General features: G+C 38.5%; 1 protein-coding gene across 1 annotated transcript in view; it reads right to left on the bottom strand.

The window, feature by feature from the left end:
- esrrgb (estrogen-related receptor gamma b) overlaps positions 1-10508 on the bottom strand; it is a 46263-nt gene extending 35755 nt beyond the window's left edge. Inside the window, exon 1 of the mRNA XM_008397869.2 lies at positions 10047-10508. Within this exon, the coding sequence (XP_008396091.1) occupies positions 10047-10096 (50 nt within the window). The 5' untranslated portion in view covers positions 10097-10508. The remainder of the gene's footprint in view (positions 1-10046) is intronic.
- Positions 10509-22091: the final 11583 nt, after the last annotated feature.

Below are 22091 nucleotides of genomic sequence, written 5' to 3' on the forward strand. Positions count from 1 at the left end.
CCTGGCTCAGACTTCAAGAATATCAGGAGCCCCACTAATGCAAAGAGGCTTTAGGGGACCCCACATTTTATGTTATGATTACAAATTTTCCAAACATTAGATTTTATAAACGCCCCCCCTCCCCCCCAAAAAAATAGACCTACCTCTAACCAAACCCCAGTATGTGAGATGTAACCACGCAATTCAAGCTGGACAACATTTTGGGTCCTTCTTTAAAGAGTAATGCACTTTTACAAATGTTGCTGTTTCTAAAAAGCTGCTTAGAAAGGACCATTGCATAAATCATTTTGGTCATTTTAATGTGGACAAGTCTTAAAAATCTTGAAGCCGATGTCTGGCCGCCTTCTGCAATTTACATGTAATAAACTTTAGAGGGATCAAACAGACTCTAGGCAATGCTCCCACATCCTGCTTAACCAAGGACTGATCGCCACCAATATCATAACTGCAACATTCAGCAGTTGCGTATTTTCCTTCTTCCTTACAAAAACTCTCATTTGGCAAAGGCAAGGTATATTCTTTTTATTACTTTTGTTTTATTTTTCCTAAGTGCTCTTGAGGGTTGCCCCCTGTTTTAGATCTGGTGCTAATGGTAAGGGATGTCCTTTTCCTCTTTGCATTAAGTCACTAAGTCTTCGGGCTCTTGACAGCATAGAACTTCTCTTAAGTGCTAACGCACAGAGGATGGAAAGAGGGATGAAGATAGCCTCCTTCCCCTCAAGCCCGGATCGGATCTATCGATTCCTCAGCTTCCTTCCTGTTTAAGATGAGGCATGAGAAAATAACCCCCCCTCTTACGGATCCCAGACGTTCCTTATGCATTTTTAATTAGTCAGGACTGTTAACATAGTGCGAGATGGAGCGATACAACATTACGTCTTCAACATGAGGCCATTGTGGTTTATAAAAGATTCACAGCGCTCGTGTTAAATCTTGTTGAAAATCAGCATGTGCTTACAGTCAGTTTGGAGGGCAGATTTTTTTCCCGTCACAGGGAGGTGCAGAAAGCGGCGTGGTAACAGTTAATACATCATCACAGCTAGATATGGGGGGGAATCCCTATGGAATAGTACATTGTGGCGTTGGTAAAAAGTAGTTCATTCCACACTTAGCACACAGCAACGCTGGGGAGATGTTTTTTGTTACGTTTAATGGAAATTTCTAATGGGTCCTTTCAGATCTGTCCAAATGAAATAATGGCACGAACCACCGATTCGCACAGACAGAAATAGGTACGTAGTTTCATAATTTGGTTTTCTTCCTCTTATTATAAAGAGACATGGAGTTCTTAAAGTGTAGCCTGACCCTCCTCGATGTGTCCCTTGGCAAAACACACACACACACACGCACACACACGATCTCAAACGCATTGCACCTAATATCTAATAGGTTAGCGTGTGCTCCGCTGCGCAGAAAAATGGTACAAACAGAGCAGACAAGCAGGACTCATCAGACAGACGTGAAGGTCACCTGCCTTCTCTGTTCTGCTGCTGTGAGACGGTCCCACTGTGGACGCAGCAGACAAGGGTTTCCGTCTGTCCATCACACAGCAAGAATGAGACTTCAGTACTTACGGAAAACCACTGAGCCATCCAGACGGCTTAAAGTTAGCAACACGGGTCAGCTGTGATTTCTTTTTCCAGCCCGAAAATGCGTCAGCGGAGCACTTTACAAAAAACTCTAATGTTTTTGCATATGTCATTTATAACCCAATCTAATTCTGCAACTTTCAATAATAAATCTACATCCAGAACCAAAACATGCATGTTCGAAAGAATCCTCAGCATGCGTTTATTGAAGGTATCCTAATCTTACATTTCCTCACCAAGGAAACGAATGAGTGTTAAACTTGGGGTTAAGCTTGTTGCAAGCAGTGCAGCGTAAATCTCTGTGCAGAACATACAGCCAAACATGGAAGAACACAGAAGGACAGAAGCAAGGAGCCATGCATGAAATTAGTTCATTAATCTTTCCATGATAGGCCGTCCTTGTTTGGGGCAAACTCTATCAGCTTTAAACTGAGTGGCCCGAACCACAAAACACATAGATTACGCCGTTAGTCCATGGTATCAGTGTGTCCGGGAAATGAATGGTCACGCGTGGCGAAAGGCGGGAAGGGTGGCTGTGCATGTCGTCCGGGGAGTTAAGCAGGAGCAACAACACACAAGGGATGATGCGGGTATTCGCATCATAAATCAAGGTCATCAAAAAATATATATAGGCGCTCACACTTAAAAGTAAAAAGGTCATGAATGGGAGAGAAAAGATTTTCTTGTCTTTACCAAACAGTCTAAATCTCCTTTAACAGAGGAAAAATGTATTTATAATATAAATTACATAGGTATGAACTTGAGCTATTACAGAATAAAGCATTTAGTTGAACTGAAAGGATCAAATTTATAGCTATTGATAAGAAGCACAGAATTATATCCATAAGAAGCCAAGATCAGTCAGAAAAACGGAACCAGAATTACAATTTAGCTCAAAGTATTCACACCCCTTGCAGTTTTAGATTTACAATTATGTTCATCTAATCAAGAAGAAAATGAGATAGACCTTTCTCTAAATATAATAAAGTAATGTAAAAGAAATATTTAAAAAAATCTGTTTCATTCATCTTATATGTAAAAAGATAGTTGAATTTTATTTTGATGAGACATCAAACCTTTTATATAATTGCTGACCTGCTTATTGCATGTTTTGACCGGGCATACATTTTTGTGACATTTATGGTTGAATTTTTAGCTTCGTCCACAGATGACTGGGCCACACCAAAAAGTTAACATTATTTTCAGTTAGAAAAAAACATGTTGGTAAATAAAGCAGAAACTTCCAACCTAAATCTCCCAGAGGTAAGATTTTTTATTTATTTATTTTTATTTTTGGGGGGGTTTAACCATACACCTAATAATTGAAAAACCTAAAAAGAAATGTTTTTAGCAAGTATGGAGACTCTGTGGGTCTCCATATTTGAACTTGAGAGTGAGAGCTTGCATCGCATCAAATCAGAGACAGTAAGCCAGTGAAGGAAGCGACGAAATGGTCTGATATTTTTGTGTTTTCACTCTCATCAGGATTCTTGCTGCAGAGTTTCGCTTGTATTGGAGTTTCACAACGAGTGTGTTGCAGCAGCCGGGAGGCAAAGCTATGGACGGATGTGGTTTCCTAAACTTAGGTTATACACACTACAGTTAATTGTATTTAAATTTAACATTACTATAAAAAGAAAGTGTAACTTCATAAGACTTTTGAAAATTTTGGGATATTTTTCTGAATTTTTAATTTTCGTTTAACACAGGAGATCTTCGTGGAGTCTGTTGTTTATGGTTTTCATACTTTGAGCTGTTGAGAAGTTATTATTTTTTCAACCTAAACCCTGTACTATTTATTTATAGTGACTGTGTTAAAAGCTGTACTGAATGAGCACCTTTCTTTATTTAAGCTCTGCTCCTCAGTGTCTATTTTATGATTTCAGAGGGAAAATATTTGCTTGCTACTTTGACGCGAGTCTTTTTTTCCCAGCACAACTTTACGCCAAGAAAAGTTTTCCTTTCAGGGAAATGAAGGTGCTGAATCTCTCATTCTGACATTTTTGGGGAGCTAAAATTGTTTCATGGAAAACCATCTAGCATGAAAGAAACGTTTTTGCACTTTTCAACAAAACAAAAGGAAAATATTTATTTATAAGGAAAATACATCCCTGGATCTTCGTAGTGTATATGCATTGTATTTACACCAGCAAGTACATGGAGAATTGGTAAATTTGAAGGTGTAATTTATTATTTTTCTGTTCACTAATTAAGTATTTACACTTCTATTTGTTGGAAAATTTCTGAATATGTCCATCAAGTCTTCATATATCAGAAGGAAAACTACAGATTTATTTAAACCACATTTATTTGTACCAATTTTACAAGAACTACTTTTCTTACTTTTTCACTCTGATTTTTTTCCCCTAATTAACAATAACATTCTCACTCTGTTCTTTACCAGACAGCAATGGAAACCTAATTTAAGCTATAAAAAAACGTATTTTAGACATTTACTTTGAATATCACCCTAAAATTGAATTTCAATAACATTAAATAGGGGTGTTAAAGATCCGTTAAGGAAAGGAATAAAAGGAATAATGTTTGCACCTGTTTGGCATAAATTGATACATATATGCATCCTGTGATGATTCTTCCATTAAAAGCCCACCTGGGCAAACTTTTTTTTTTTCCTGTCGCTCTACAAACAATCAAACGCAACACTCACCCTGACAGCAAGAAAAGCACAAAACAGCAAAGGTGTTTTATTAGAAACATTAGGGACTGAAATCAGATATTTTTCTGCTAATAGAGAATTTCAGTCTTCTTTTCTTAAGGGCTAATAAAAATAACAGGAAAGAGTTTTAAATTCAGCAGAAAATAAGAGAATTACAAAATGACTCCTAAATTATGCATCAATCTAATCTAATCCTCATGAAATTTTGTTGAAGTCTAAAGAAGTGTTGTGAAGTGCATGTTTGATGCATTTATAGGGTAAAAATAGTGGAAGTTTTTAGTTTTCATGCAGGGAATGAGTAGGAATTTTATTTTCACGATTTGACCTGGAGATTAAAGGAAAAGTGATCTTGGAGCAATTAATTACAAATACTATTAAGATATACATTTGAAATAGTTAATTTGATCTAGATAAATACTTAAACACTTCAAAATTCATTAAAACATTAGTTACCTGCTGAGTGTATTTCCATACATTTCTTATATACGACCTGGGAACGGGCTATTCTTATTGTCTGGACTTGTAACTAAGCTGTTGAATATTTGTTTGAGGCACAGTTGCCACATTGTATCCATTTGTTTTACCATGTGCACCTTCACGCCCCCAGGGCTATGCTGCCCTGGGTAGAAACCTGTCACAACATGTAGCTGCACAGATTGACTTGCTAGAATAAAAAAAAAGGACCTTTAAGTTTCGGTCTAATTCTCTCACTTTCAAAGTTAGTATTTTCCCTCCAAGTTCCTAAGTCCCAGCGGTAGGTTTATACCGCATTAGTGTACTTTGTTTAATTTTCTGCGTCCCCAACGCAAACACTCACATGCACGAACACGTAGTACACAGAACTTCCAGCATATGGCCTCCTCAATGTCACAGCCACGAGGAGAGATTGCATAGATTTCCCACATGGATGATGTCTCCTTACCTGGAGTATCAACCCCCCATCTACATACACATCCAACCACCTCGAGGAAATTGCTCTCTCTGCAAAGTCAAACACACCCCTAACTGCCTTTTAAAAAGAGACAGAAGACGGAGGTTGCAGGGGTGGCAGTGGCGGTGGAGGGAGAGGGGGGGAATAAACGACCAGAGACTTAAGCCGTCATTGGGAATCAGAGGAGGACTCATGTGGGACAGTTACGATATTGATTTCATAAATAAACAGAGATGGCCATCGATCCTAATGTTATTTTGCATTTCAATTACTGCCCAGAAACATAACCTTCAAACGTCTGCTTCTCCACAGTAATAACATCCACTGATAATCACAGCCGAGTCTTGTTCGGCACAAATTGGCTTTTCTCTCACCCCTCCTTCCCCTCCAGCTTTCCCCTTTTTTTTTCCTTCTTCTTCTTCTTCTTCCTCCTCTTCTCAAATGTGTAAATGACACAACTTTGCATTTGCCTAATGGAATTAGGGCATGGGCTGAATTTTAAGCGTGACTCGAGCTCATACAGTAAGCGCTCCGGTCAATTGACACAATGCAAATGAAGGTGGTGAAGAGGAATTAAGTTCACAATGTGAGACCTCGCAAAGCTACAATGAGGCCCATTAAATTAAACATCTTGCCTGAGTTGCGCTTCATGATTAGACAAACTGCTTCATCTCTTCTCTGTTTGTGTGCTAATTTCATTTGATCAATAAAACAAACTCCTTCTAAGAAGTCCTCACTGAGCAATATTGTTCAGGTTTGCACTGGGGAGTCGCTGCAAAAAAAAAAATTGAAAATGCGTAAAAAAAAAAAAAAAAGAGGTGGCGGCATCCATCTACATCCTCATGAATTCAGAGTCCTTGACAAGCTGCCTAAAGGATATATCTATATCAAGGGGGGTCATGACATGTAATGAAGTTATTTCGCCTCTTATACCATCACTGTGAACCAATAGAGCTTGGCTGTAGCCGCATGTTGAGCCATTAATAAACAAGCTGGCCGTGAAGAAAATACAGCACTAAGATTAAAAGTTTTTTTTAATTATTATTTAAATTAGATTGATGGCAGCAGGAAGCGTTCAGATCATTTTTGTCCACACACGGTAAGCGCAGAAGAGTCACCATGTCCTCCATCCTAATTAGTTTTACTTTGAAATTAACTTTAGTTTCCTTTTTTTTTTTTCATGGTATACCTACATTTTCAGTAGTTGTTATAAGCTTTATAAAAAATGCAGAAATACAATTTGGCTTTAGTTATTTATTTATTTATTTTTTTGCATTTCTTTCAAGGTTATTATTTCTATGTTAAAAGAGACTCCACCGTGTTTCTGCATTAGGGCTCAAAACTGCACTGTAAAGCATTTGGTTATACAGAAGAGAGTTAAGACCTTAACCATTCTCTGAAGAGATGAATCACATTCAAAGACACTGCATCGCATAGTTTCCTCTTTACATTTACTTTTAATTGAAGAAAAAAAATAACAGAAAAATCACTTATTGTGTACCTGTCTTTATTTTTGCCTAATTTTAAGTCCAAGCATGTTCATAAAGGTAAATTCATATATTTTCATTTTAATGATATCAGTGGCGCAAAAAGTGGGTATGCAGCGCATGCAACGCATAGGGACGCTGCACCAGAGGGGGCGTCAAAACCCCGTCTGGAGGGGGCGGCGCGCCGATGATGTTTTCCCATACACTTCAGCGCACCTTACGCTCCTTCACCTCGCACACATAATAAAGTAAATGCCGAGCGTATGTTTTTTATGCTCCTTCACCCTGACGTACCTTCCTTCCGGGGGGGGGGGGAGTATTTATGTTTTCGCATCCACCTGAAAAATGTGTAGTTGCGCCCCTGAATGACATGTATGTTCTGACTTAAAGTGATATTCTGAGTAGCTCAGTCAAACTCCTGACTTGATTCTGAGAAAAAAAAAAAAAGTATCTGGGGAGGGAACTAAAGTTTAGGGTGATGGTTAAGAGGCCTTCTGGCCACAGAAACTTGAAGATAAATTACCAAAGTCTCAGTAGAAACTTGCAAAAACGGTGGCCAGTGTTTATTAGAATAGTTTGATTGCCAATAAATCTTGACTTCTTGGTTGAATGAAAATTATTTTACTCTTTAAACTGCCAACAGTATGAATATTTTTGGGCTCAACTTTTTGGGTAACATTAAAGCAAAGCCGCTAAGCTGTTACACAGCTTCCTGCATCAAGAGGTTAAAATGCAGACGTGTTGTTTAGATTGTTCTAACATTGCTGCTAGGGATTTTTCAATTATTTCATTACATATATATATCTTTTACTGTTTCATAAGTACTTTCTCTCTGCAATAATTATATATATATATATATATAATTATTGCAGAGAGAAAGTACTTATGAAACGGTAAAAGATGCTCTAATATCCATAATGATCATTTGATCATTTGCCATGAATTGTACCAATAAGACTAATTTCTCCATCTCCTTCATATTGGCAACCCAGTGAATTCACCGTTTTCCCTCATAGCAACAATAGGAAATATTTGGCTGCAGTTTTTCATGTCAGAAAAGCAAAAAGTGACGTGTCCTGCTAATTGGGCAAGAAGAATGTGATAAAGTTGACTGAAATCCACTGTCTTAGCTTTCTTATATTGCACTACAAGTTTACATGAATTAAAATGTTTTTTTTTTCTATTCATTCTACTTTCAGCGGGAAGAAAGAACATTATAAATGCTCGTCTTAACAGACACTGTCAGGTGTCTCCACAGCCAAATTTAGATCAGGTCGGAGCGCGACGTTTTGGTCCATTATGTATTTGCATGCACATATTCATGTGTGTAATTGTGATCGTGTAAAGATGTTTGAACACTTAAACATTCCAGTTTGTGAACAGAAACTGAGGTGAGACAGCTGGACTAAAAGTAAATAATGTGAGCAAGGAGAGCGGTAAAAACTGGAAGGACTGCTCTTTAGTTGAAATGGAGCTCACAAATGTTTGTTTATTTTAAACAATTGAAAGTTAAAAGTTTCACATAAAATAAGCAGAAGTGCTCAGCACTGAAGGAACATACTGATTTTGGGCTGAAACGTCAAGGGAGTTACTTCAGTTATTCCCATCAAGCTCTGATGCACTTTTTATTTGCTGTTCCACTGTTTCTGCAGAATATTTTATTTTTATCAATAAAAAAAAAAACAAGTTAATATAAGTTCAGTTAAGGAGCAGTGGAGGAACATGCTTGTTTAATTAGTAGAGTCTACAGTAAGTATGAGAGCTGGACCGCCATCAGAGCTCTCACCTCCAGCTACCAGGCAGGTCGTCTTACCAAAAGTTCTCGGCTGGGATTAATGGCACTCTGCAGCGCCAAACCGATCCCAGCAGAGCTCTGTGTGTGTGTGTGCGTGGGTGTGTGTGTTGCCGGTCATGCAGACTTTTTGTTTGCAAAAAAGTCGAGTAGCTACACCACATTCATGTCCCGGTGGTGAAAAATGTGGAACAGCATAAATGTCATGCCAAAAGTTTAATTTACTGCTTTAGAAAAGCATAAGAAGAATACATGTTGCGGAAGTGAGTAATGCCAAACACACACACGGGTACACGCACAGATTAAACAGTAGAACATGGTCAGAGCAAATTATAAAGTATTTATAGTGTTTTTTTTTTCTCATTTATATATTTTTTCACTTGGAACACATGTGCAGCAATTCATATGAACTTACATTTTGTTTAAACTATCAAATAAATCACAAAACAAAACTATAAAAGTCTAAAAAAAAAATGTTGCAACTGAGCAGTTTTATTAATATTGTGAGTGTAAAAGTTTATCTTCCCTTCATTGGGTAAACTACACCTTAGTGACTTTGCTGACTGAATTAAGTCCAACAGCACAGCAGAAAATGTATGTTTTGCTAATGCTGTCAACAGTTTATTGCTTTTAATGCCTAAAAACAATTTTAAATCCTAGATTCAAAAATCACAGGTGTGTTTAGATGTATGCTGATCATACAAAGTAAATCAGCAAAAGCACCAAATATTCAACATTTTAAAAATGAATCCATAGAACTTTATCCAAAACAAGCAGCTCTTTGTGAATAAAATAACACTTGGTCATTTTTATGTGTCATGTTCCAGCTTAGTATGATTAGAATAATTGAAACAATTGCAAGTCAAATTTAGAGCCGATATATATATATATATTTTTTTTTTTTTTTTTTTTTTTTGCTGAAAAAGCTTGTCTCTGTGTGTAACAGCATTAAATACTTAAGACAGCTTCAAATAGAAAACATGCTGTCTGATGTGGTCAGTTTTAAACTGAATGCAGAAGTGAGCAGCAATTTTAATCTAACATTATCGCTCTCTATTTTTTTTTTTAAGGTAATATTATCCAGGATGTTCTATAAATCCTAAACAACTTAAAACCTTCAATCCTGGCTTTTTTTATCAGTGCAGCAAAAAAAAAAAAAAAAATAGAAGATTAGGTCCTGCAGAAACTTTTCTAGGTTTTCCAAACTTATAGTTAGTTTTAACTGTCTGTCCTCCGAGCTTATGTACAGCCACCAGACTAGATGTTTACACCGTAAAATAACATTCAATAAATGCTCTGAAATGTTGCATCCTGAAGCCGAGCTGGACCGTTCCGGTGCAGCCGTGCATCCTGGACTCCCTGCAGGTTTTGCTGCTGCAGCTGGGATTTCTGACATCACATGTCCCATGCAGAGACGTCCTCCTCTGTCAGGATGCTTACTTTAGGTGCCAAGTTTCTTTTTTTTTTTTTTTTCCTTTCTGTCTTGTAAGTGACAGTTTTGATGCTTACATTGTTGCAAAGTACTGACACAAAGCAAAGGACAGAAAGATGAGTAAAGAGAAACACTCACTGGTTGTGGTAGCAGAGGGGATCTGGGATGCACAGTTCAGAAACATCCATCAGTCCACATTAAGCATTCCAGGTGTTGCAGTAAAAAAACAAAAACAATGAACGAAGAACAACAGGACGAACAGCTGGAGAAAAGCTGGAAGAGGAGATCAACTCCTCATATTGTCACAGATTAGGGTCTGGCCTCGCTCCTTTCTCCAACTCTCTCAAAGTAGCAAATAAAAAGGAAATAAACCTTCCTTGGGTCACACAAAACTCCAGTCTAAACAAGTGCTGAGCGTTCAAGATCGCTGGAGAGGAGGAAAAAAGTGAAGAAAAACAGGAAAAAAGCAAATGCAAAGAAAGGAGAGGGAACAGGGAATTAAGGAGGAGAGATGGATGGAGAGACAGAGAGAATAAAAAAATAAAGAGAGATGGATGGAGAGCAGCAGCAGAGAGAGAAGAAAGCGTGCTCTCTGGCTGAGTAAAGTGAGTGAAGCGACTGGGTCTCCATTGAAGACGATGGGGCTCTTTAAGACGAGGAAGGAGTGGTTGGGGTGTGCAGAGCTGAGGGTTATTGGTCGGTTTGGGGAAGGATGTCCTGGAAGCGGCCAATGGGAGGGAACGATTACAGGACTGAGATGGGCTAGTGGGCAACCAGTCTGTGTCCATTCACAAGGGAGCAAAACATGGGCAGACCCCCTTAAAATAGATAGATAGATAGATAGATAGATAGATAGATAGATAGATAGATAGATAGATAGGCATGTTCACTGAGGCTGACTTACAGGTCTGTTTACTCGGCTTTCGAGGGCTCAGAGTCAGCTTATAGAGTTAAACTGTTCCCTTTAGTCTTTTATCCTCTCCACCACAGGTCTGGCTTTTCCACCGCCTGCCCTTGTTTGAAGCAACAACAGCTGCTTCCCACGGCACTTCTGCGATCTGTGCAGGGGTGAAAGATCCACCAAGCCTGCAAGAGGCAGGATTCCCAAATAAATAGTGATAACAGCCTCTGAGAAGCTGACAGCACAGAAGTTTGAGTGGATGTTTATGGCGGCTGTGTGGCGCGGCAGCCATCAGAGGGAAGCCAAAGCTCCGCGGCCCAATCCTCCCAACCCACTTCATCAACCCACATTTTCCTGATCGATGCAAAACCCATCACACGCTCTTATTGATTACGGTGTGCCTGTGTCACCAGAAGCCTGAGGACAGACTCTGTTCCCCTTCAGTCTTTTTTTTTTTTTTTTTTTTAAAGGGAATTATGAATTTGAATGTTTTCTTTTCATGTCACTCCGTATCAGAGTCACTGGACCAAAGGGTGATTGCTTTAATGACAGAACCGCGCAGTCTGACATAAAACATGATCAATATTTTGGCATTCAGTGTACTTTCCTGCAGTAGAAAACGCAAAATATTCCTGCTGATCTGATTAAGACATCCAGACGTAATCAATACAGGAGATGTGTTTATGTTTTTAATGAGGCAGAGGGAACAGGACTGATGTTCAGCGGACATGTATGGCTTCAGATCAGGACTGGACAAAGGAGCAGATCTCGTTCAAATGAATTTGTATGCCGTTTCCTAGATTAAACGATATACACACTTATCTTCAGCCTGAAAAGCTGAACTCCTCTTTATCTGAACTACAATTTATTGATGGGAATCGACTTGGAAGATTGATAAATTCACTGACCAAAAAAAGAAGTGAATAAAAAGTTAAATAAAAATAAATGAGTAAAAGAAAGAAATGCATTGGCCTGACCAAATAAAAGACATTTGCTTACAGTATGAAAATAAGCAACAACTACTAATAAATTTAACAGCCTTCCTTTTGCACATTTGTGTATGTTTTTCTTATTTTTATATGCTCCCCTCTCCTTCCGCATCACCACATGCATGTCTGTGAGATGTTGTTTAATATTTTACAGTAAATTCACTGAGCCTAAAATGCACCTATCATTTGAAGAAACAGTCAAATCTACATGTAAGCATGTTTTGCTGCGTTGGACAGCAACCGGTGTGTGCATGTGGAGTTTGTAGTTTGCTCTCATTTCTCTTGTTTTTCATTGTCAGCTAAGTATTCCCTCGATCTCCGGTGTCTCCCAGTGCCTAGAACGTAGTCTTAATTTAGCAGAAAACAGCTGAACAAAGGAATTTAATAAATGTAAAGTACAATGGGAACCTTTGAAAAACTAAACTAGGTCAGACGGCGATGAGATTTTACAGCCTGTTGAATCAAAAGCTTGGTGTAAAGTGCAACAATCAATAAGTAGTAAATACATAAAATGTTGGAGTGAGGATTATGCTCTTCTGCTGCGTTGCTTTTATGTAATTGAGTTTCTCAAACAAGAAAAAGCTGATTTTTTTTCTTCCTTGTGACTGCAGAAATGTATAAAATAGATGCACCTTCTTTGTTTTCCTGCATATTATTTAAAAAGTTAATTTAAACTAATGCAAATCTATAGCTCAACAGTAAATATCAGGGTCATAAAACAATTTCTTACATCTTTATTACTTAGTTGTGACAAATGATCAAGATAAACAAATAGATAAAATATGCCACTTGGAGCACAAACCAGACAAAATATACTACAGAGAATAAGCGGCCAAAAAGTGATTTTAAAAGTCCAGCTCCACCTCTGCAACCCGTTAAATCAACAAACTCTCGCCAAGTCTTTATCAAGGTAACACAAGTGGCACAGAAACATGATTTACACACTTTGCTCTCGCTGCCACACACTTGTTTGGCTCGTCTGCCGGAGGAGTGTGGAGAGGGATAATTGCTATAGCCACAGGGCTCCATTAATCAGCTGGGTGCATTTGTTGGGGTTTTGTTACATTCCACCCCACCCCTCTGTCTCTCCCTCTCTCTCTCTCTCTGCTGGGCTATTCCGTATAGCAAAGCCACCAGAAACTGGAGCAGCCTGTGTGGAGGACCGCTGCAAGCTCACGCTGGGTTAATAAATGCTATTAGCCTCTATCTCTTGCCTCTTAATTTCTCATTTCACAAAGGAGCGTTAAAACACAGCTACAAGAGCAGCAGAGTTAATCAGAGGACGGTGGCAAGGCTGCGATGTCTTGATTGAGAGAGCTGGACTCACACAAAGAGGCAGAGGAAGTGGTGCTCGTACCTCTGGTCATATTTGTAGATGTTTTTTTTGTGCAACACTGCATCACTGGGGTCAAATATCACTCCATATTTTATCAATAAGTGCAGCAAAATATATTGTGTTGCATCTTTTACAGTTTTAAAACCTGGACTCAGATTTTCAGACATTTATTTTAGTCTTAGGTACTTTTGATAATATGATTTAAAATATATCGTGTCTGGTCTCCACATTGTCCGCTTTTCGGTTCTGTTAAATGTAGTCACCAAATGCTGCGTATACTGCATACTTTTATTATTTTGAAGGCATTTCTCTAACCTTATACCTCTGAAAGTCATAACGCTGATTCGGACATAAACGGCAAGCAATCTCCACTGTGCTTAATCGCGTCCAGAATAAACAAAATCAATTGCAGCTCACGGCTCGAGCTTCCAATGGCTCACTGATACCGGTTGAATCTTTTCCCGGCTCGTTGATGTGGAAGGTCTGAACGGAGTCACCTTTATGGCAAAAGCCAGGTTGTGTCACTTCCATCTGGGAACAGGATCAATACATTCACCTCAAATTCATTCTAATATGGCAGCTAGTAAAATAAAATAAAATAAATAAATGATGGGTGTTTTGGTGTCAGTTGTTTACAGCTTTGTGATGCTTCTGCGTATGTAGCACGGGTTGCTGCTGCTTTGAGCGCCGCAGAGAAAACAGGTTGTCCACGGTGAAAGGTGCAGCTTTCTCCAGATGTGTTTAGCATCAGGCACAACTCAGCCAAAAATTAAGTAGATATTGATGACGGGGCGGTGTAGTGCTCATGAAACGTTAATAAAGAATACTTTGTCATACTTCTATGGATGCTGAAAGTAAGAAAAACATACTAATGTGATATTTTTAAGGTTTTTAAAGACTTAATTTTTGCATAAAAGTGTTCAAAACTGCCATTTGGCTTGCTTGTGTAACTCACAATCAATTGGACTTTGAGCTTGGTTTGCTTATGTTGCTTATTTTGTTCCATCTCATGTTTCATTTATTTCTGTCTCCTGATGTTACTTTTCCCTCAGTGCCTGTTTTCAACCCCCTACACCTGTTTTCCAGCTGCTCATTTACTCACCTGTATTGCATCATGTAATCAGTATACAGAAGCATAACTGCTTGCCAGGTTCAGTCACGAAACGTCAGAGTCTCCTGTTGTTCTGATTCTGGTTTCATGGCTGTTCTTATACTTTTCTTATCAAGTATAAGAAAAGAAAAAATACAAAATTTGCAAATATAAAGATGTTTGAAATATTTTAATGTGTACCTCTGGAAATAAGAATTGGGCACTCCGCCATCACAAGCAGGTACTGCTAATGGATTCAAAAAATGTTAGCTTTTTTTTTTTTATCTAAAAATGTTGCAATAATATTTAGCTTGCTTTTAAAAGCATACAACTCAAAAAGGGGAGAATTGTTTTCCATAAGAAATGGGCAATAAATGAGTTTAACTTCACATTTCAAACAATCAAAAGTCTCATTTCCTTTGCTACTAATTCAGATTAAATAAAAACTTCAACATGGGTCTCTTTTGTATGTAGTTGGCAGGTTTTATCCAACTTCTTTTACATGTGACAATGCAAACTGTCAGGTGTATCACTCGTCTTTCCCCATCAACTGTCAGAAAAGTTGCCATAGAAAATGTTCTGTAGATTTTTATGTTAATAATCCCAGTGACTCCAAACGTAAAGGTGGGAGTCACTTTTGTCGTCAATTAGAGAGAGTAAAGTTAAAAAAAAAATTCCTGATATTTTTCTTTATATTTTATAGGTTTGCTTACTTTAAGTCAAACCATCAGTTTAAGACAAGATTAAATTCCCTGCTTGTTGTTTTTTGCTGGTTTACCCTGCACAAAAAAAAAATCAGCTGAATATTAATTACAATGCTTTAAAAAATGTGCTTAAAAAAAATTCCCAAACATGCACAGATGCAAAGCATCACTAAAATCTGATCTTCCGGAGCGAGCTGTTGTTTTCCAGACTTGGCTCCCACAAGATCTGGGGATGACTTTCATTTAGCCTCACCTCTTCATCCAGCCGGGGTCACCCCTGTTGGTATAGCAAGCACAGCAGTCACATTGCTCCACCATGCGCACAGATTGCTTACTAGAGCCGCCTGGAACCTTTCATATTTCCCAGTCAGCATTTTTTGCAGGATAATTTTGGCAGCCTTTAAGGATATCGCTGCCTTAATAGAGGATAAAAATAAACGGGTGGTGGAAGGGCTATATCAGGCTTTATAATCTTGTATTCTACACTGTGAGGAGCTAAACGTCTGGCTTTGGCTCCCTTCAATGGGATTAAACTTTCCCCCAGCTGATTCTGAATCAGGACCACTTGTCCTATTTTTGAAACAAGAGTGTTTGAGTTGAGAATATTTAAAAAGTGATATTGATTAAAATAGGAATATATGTCTAAGAATTATTTTGGATATCAGCAAATTTGACTTTCAAATGTTTGTTAGATCCAGCTTGCATTTATGCAGGTGAAAACGTTCTGTTGTATTTTTGTCGTCATTAAGAGAGGATAAAGTTAAAAAAAACTTCCTGATATTTTTCTTTCTATTTCATAGGTTTGCTTACTTTAAGGCAGCATCTGTCAACTATATTGATTACGGGGAAAATAAAAGTGTAGCCCAATTTATTATTAGCCACCTATTTTATATTTAATCAGGGAAGGAGGAAAAATGCTCTTCACAGTTTACTTCAACTTTGTGCAATTAATAAAATCAGGAAATCTATAAACAGATATGGAAAAGGTGAACTACACGGTGAAAACCTTATCCAAGAGACTATCTTTTTCAGTAACTTTTTTTAGAGCCATAAAATACATAATTGACAGTATGAAACAAAAACAAGTTATGATCAGCCTTTCAATTTTTTTTAAATTTTTTTAAATCAAATCAGACAAGTAATTTTATATGCACTTTTGTAGCACTCTAAAGTTGGCTACAGTAACCAAAGGTCAAGAGTTGGCACAGTGTGCTTTAGGGGCATCTTAATACCTAAAATAAGATTCTCTCAACAACAACATAAATGCATCATGTCCCCCAGCCAGGTATTTTTTACCTTGTTTAGATGGGTTTAACCCTTAATTAGGGAGATCAACTCCTCTTTTTTTAACTTCTAATTTGCAGCGGTGATCTACGCATACATTCATGATTCCTCTTGGTATTAGAAAACCGTGAGGACTTCATTGACTCAACTGACTTGCTCTCATAAACGCTTGAATCCAAACCAAACCGCTTAATTCAATTAGCGGCAAGGCTTTCAAAAATCACCAGGGAGCCGGCTAATGGTGTTAGAAACTTGAAAAGTTCGAGAAAATAAGCTTGAGGAAGTTCTCGCTACCTGGGAAAGAAGTCTGCTCCTTGAGGCTTTCGCATACCGTATGATAGTAAAAGCTCCACTCTTCTGGGCCTTGTTGCGCCTTTGTGAGCTCAAATGCTGGATTTTAGTTTGTGCTCCTCCCAGGAGGGCCTGAGCTTTGCAGAAGTTAGAGGAGGGTTATGTGAAGTTCAGTGGAAGTGTTTTCACTCTGCCAACTTTTTAATAAAAGACAGGAATATGGATCGAGATATTCCACGGAAGCAATGTTCGTAAGGGAGAGGATAGGGAGTTGTTGAAGAATACAGAGGTTTTGTCAAAAGTAAAAAAAAAGCATCCTGTGGGCTTTACCTTACAGAATTAAGAGAGAGGCAAATTTTATGCCAGAAGCTGAAGAAAAAAAAATGTCTGTGTGTAAGGCTGTGCAGTTAAACCTCTGGTCTGTAAAGGCCTCCGCCTCGAATTTGTTTCCTGCACCCTTCCCCCTTTCGCCGACATTCACCCACATTAATTCTGTAATTGTGCCTTCCTCTCATTTTCCCCCTCGTTATGCATTTAATGTTTCCAATTTGCCATCATCACAGAAAAACGCCACAAGAAGCTATAAATTCTTTTCTAATTCAAAATAATTAGGATTACACGGATCAGTGGTTTTCAATCAGCGAGATCATCGCAATGATAGATGGTAGGATAACTGGTCATTGGCGAGACATAAATATTGTGTCGTTCAATTAATCTGGTCTAATGAGGTGTCAAAGCTGCCACTCATCCATCAAATACAATTAGGAATAAACACATATGCATGGAGGTGGGTAATTAATAATTAGCAAAGCAAAGAAATCAGTATTGGTTTCAGCAGCCACATCCAGAGAGCAAATTACCACAACCCTTTCTTCGTCTGAGACAATGCCACATCAGAGGAATTTGAATCAGGTTTTTATTCCTCTTTTATTTCTCATTATTTTGCGTGTATGCTATGAGAAGTGTTAGAAAACTGTTAAACATTTAACAGGAAGGTCCAAGACAACTAATAGTAGTAATTATAATAATTTGAAAGCTTTATGATTCTCAAAAATGATTTAATTACAAATATAATGGAAAACTATATGGACAACATGCTTATTCATAGGTAGTAAAAAATATTTTCTTACACAGAAACATGTGCAGTTTACAAGTTACCAATCACAGGATTTAAAAAAAATAAATGAAATCATATGTAAAATATGCAAAGTCCAAACAACAACGATCATGATGAGTTGAAAAAACACCTTGTGGTTTTGCCAAGACGTCTACACAAAGCTTGTGAATTTTATATGATTAAATGACATTTACACCTGTGGTAAAGTGCATTCTTTTTATAGATGTGCTATTATTGTTATTATTAATAGACAAAGACCTTCTCTCAACCAGAAACAAGGAAAGCATTTATTCTGGGTCGAGGGGATTAGGAATTGTCACCAACACTTTGTCTTCATATCTCTCTAAAGCCCACAAGACTCATTGTCCTAAAAAACACATTTTATACAGGTTGGGTTTTTGCCTTACATTTTCAGAGGCCAGTCAAGCCTCTTCACAGACCTAGAGGATTGAGCTGCTGGAACAAGACCATTTAGGATTAGAGTAAGACATCTAAAGTTTTACTTGTATCTTTGACACAAACATAGAAACATCTTTGACCCAAAGTTGTTAACTTTGTGAAAAAGATCCGTCTTTCTTTACGCTTCAGGAGCTCCAAAGTTGACACCTGCCAAACTCGAGTAGGGAGGCATTTTGACATTTGATTGTTAAATGTCAAAATGAGCTGGACTGGTGCTAGAGCCTAGTTTGAACTTGTTCTATAAAATAGCTTGTTTGCTTTCCAACAAGCCAGAACCATTTCAGAACCACGGTACTTCAAATGTGCAAATTGTAGCGTGATCAAACTCCTCCTGCTTTTTTTTTCTCTTTTTGAGAAGGATCAGAGACAGTTTAACCAAACAAAAAATTATTTATCCCAGCATACATGTTGATGTTATCATATGCTTTCCTTAGCTTGTTTACTCACAAGCCTCATCAGCTGTCTGGTCATCGGTATCAACAGCTGCAAAGTGATGGTTAAATACACCTTTCATAGCAAGAGTTGTTAAAATTACCTGAATATATTAAAAGACTAAAGTAATAATAACTTCTGGTGTCAGTACCAGGGTGGAGACACAAAGAAATGATTTTTACAAAGCACCAGGACCAGTTAAACCCATGAACATCTGTGGTGGAAAGACTAAGATTAAAATCTTGTGCAAAGAACATAAAATAGAATAAAAGACGACCTCAGACTTGCAGAAAGATGATGAAAGTGACCACAAAGTTAAAGAATCTGAAAATGACAAATTGTTTCTGCTTGACTATCTTAAACCATGACAAACTGAACCGATGAGGTCGGCCAAGGGTTGTGTTGATTATAAAAATCTATAGCGACATTTAAACCGAGTATTGAGGAGCTGAAACTTGGCATGTACCCTCTTTTGTTCTAAAAACAGTTAATATACTATTCATGTCTGCCGTGCACAAGCTAACTTTTGTGGAGACTCATAAATGCAACGTGAAGTCAGCGAGGATGTCTTCTGGGAATGTGCGTAACAGGCCAGAGTCACTGAGATACCCTGACGGTTCAGTTCAGACGACGCAGCAGCAAAGAGGCAATTACCCGGAGGCATCGGGGCGCAAGACAGGAGGAAAATCAATACATAATTTCAGCATTTCAGAGGGTGTTTCCTTCAACTGAATCAATGTCTCAATTCACCACTGTGGGTTAGTTGTGTGTGTGTGTGTTTTTTTTAGCTTAATCTGCCTTTGTCTTTCACATAATGCAACCAAAATGCAAATAAATAATGATTTACCTGTAACTCCGGCTGAGGGGTTATATAACAGAGTGTCGGAGGATGTATGCAAATGCAGTTTGAAATTGAAACTCTTCTACATGAGCCGATAGCACCGTCATGAATTTTGACTCTTAAAAAAAAAACTCATTCTAAATTCCCACACAGACACAAACAAGGTTATACAGACACCTCTGAGTCCTTTGCATGAAACATTTGTGTAAATCCACTTTACCTGACCCTGGCTTAGGCAGCTGACGAATTTACTCAACTCCTGTTGGCATGGGAGTGAGGTGTAAGTTCATACAGAGTTTACATCTTCCCCACAATGCCACCCTGTTACACATGGGTTATGGAGGTGTTCAGAAAAACGACCTCAACTTGCTCTGTACCAGGATACCATGGCTGAGTGACAGGCGCCAGACACAAAAAATGGAACAAATCAATAGCGTCGTCTCTTATCTCGAAGACTAAACCACAGCACAACATGATAATGACCACAAACCCACTCAAGTATGGAAGCAACCCCCCCACCACCCCTTTAGAGGCAATGTAAATGAATGTAGTTGAATATGATTGACTAACCACCTACTAAATTAGAAAAGACAGTATCACACAGATTCCTGTCTGCTTCTGAGAGCAAATCATGATCTGCAGTGATTGTTAATCATAACCATACACCTTTTTCCATAACCTGGAAATTATTCTGCCTGCAAAAACTTTATGCATTGTCTCTTTGTAAAACAGTAAAAGACCAATTTTTGGGATTAGATATGGCTAACTTTTATGTCGAGGATTTGAATATGAAAGAACAGTGGCAGGGAGCTGAGGGCGCCCATGGGAGTCAAACACAGACTTCCTCTAAAATGTTAATCGTTTGGCTAATTGAAGGTATGTTCTTTGTCGGCTCCGCGTTTTGGAGGGTCCCTTCAATGGACCGGTTGAGCACAAGGTAACAGGGCTCTCAGATGTTATTGGATTTGACTGCTTCTGCACAGCGGTGCCGGAGGATTTAGGCTCTTTCAAGATAAGTTACGCAGAAAACACACTCGTACCCACAGGTGTGCGTGAAGTAATACACAAACCTGTAAACTCATCTATTCACACACTCTCGTACACACTCTCGAGCATGTACATGCCGCCATTTGCATTTCAAAGGGCCATAATTGCCCAGGGCGGTGGCAGGGGGAGCGTGGCCTCAGGATTCCCCGAGAGTGCCTGTGAAGTTAACGAATCATGAGCGGAGACTCAACCGAAGCTCCTCTTTCATACGAGCACATTCACAACAGCATCCTCCTGAGTATGAGGCAGGTAGAGCAGCCAGAGACTGCTACACAGACAACCAATTTACTGCGCTTTGCAAAGAAAAAAGAAATAATTTTATCTGACTAAAATGTCGAGCTCACACATTAGTTGGCATTTGAGATCTTTACTTGAAAAGTTTGACAGGTCTACATATACCGCGCTAGCGGGAATAAAGTGGCATACGATTTTGGGGGTAGTTTTAACTTTAACTAGATGATAATATATTGATCTGAACGTGTCAACTCTGCCGAATATTGAATTTATGGCTGTTGGGTTAATTGGTCTTTCTGAATGGGCCTTAGTTACAAGCATCTGCTTGCTATGTTGATAGATGTGCATGTTTCTTTTGCCCTGTGATGGACTGGCGACCTCTGCAGAGAATTTGGATGGATGGATGGATGGATGGATGGATGAATGGAGGCCATTTAAGATTAATGAACACACTTAAAATTTTAAGAAACCAGTTTGAGATAATCTGAGCTCAGTGACATGTTGCATTATCCTGTTGGAAGTGGCCATGAGACGACAGATGTGCCTGGCTGTGATAATTCAGTAATTCTTGGTGCTAAAGTGTAGAAAGTAAACCAATAAAATAATCTGTATACCTGGACACCATTACCACCTGCCTGAACCTTCGATACAAGGCAGGGTAGATCCATGCTTGCAGGTTGCTTGAGCCAAATTTTGAACCTAGAAACTAAATGTCTCAGCTGAAATCAAGACTCGTTGTATGTTTTCCAGTCAAATGTTGTCCAGTGTGATCTTCTGGCGCTGCTTTAAGGTTTGACATGTTGTGCTAACAGACAAAATATATTCGGATAGATAAAGCTACTGTTTTTATACTGATCACATTCATATTTCTTCCTTTCATAATGATGCAAATAATAGAAATCTCTGCAATATAAAAAACTGTCTTCTGATTAGGAGATAAGATGGTCACACGTATAGTTCAAACTTAGTGTATATATATTTTTTTAAACTTCGGAGAACCATCCTCTTTGCAAACAGTGTTGCCTCGTCTCCAGGAAGGCATTGGGGAAATGCTAATGAAGAAAAGAGAGCAAGTCCAATACCACACACTGGCTTTGTAAAGTGAAAGGTGAGCAGTTGTGTTTCTGGATAGACTGATGTTACGGCAGAAGTGTTATTTGTCTTGTGTTGCTGACGGAGTCTTCAACTCCACTCAGGAAGACACGAACAAGAGACTGGCGGTGCGCTGGGGAGAAGGGTTGTAGATGTGGTGGAGGACAATCTGTCATCAGCAGTCATCACTTAACTAAGCCCAGTGCTGCACCACTCACCCAATGACAACCTCACCAGATTTAAATGGGAACACTGGGCAACGCCAGAAAGGGATATGATTAAAAATATGCATGAGATGAAATGCAAATTTTTCAGTTTAATGCTGGCATTTCACACATACACAGACACACACAGCTGCATTTAGCT

This window comes from Poecilia reticulata, linkage group LG21, assembly GCF_000633615.1.
Source record: "Poecilia reticulata strain Guanapo linkage group LG21, Guppy_female_1.0+MT, whole genome shotgun sequence".
In the NCBI taxonomy this organism is placed as follows: domain Eukaryota; kingdom Metazoa; phylum Chordata; class Actinopteri; order Cyprinodontiformes; family Poeciliidae; genus Poecilia; species Poecilia reticulata.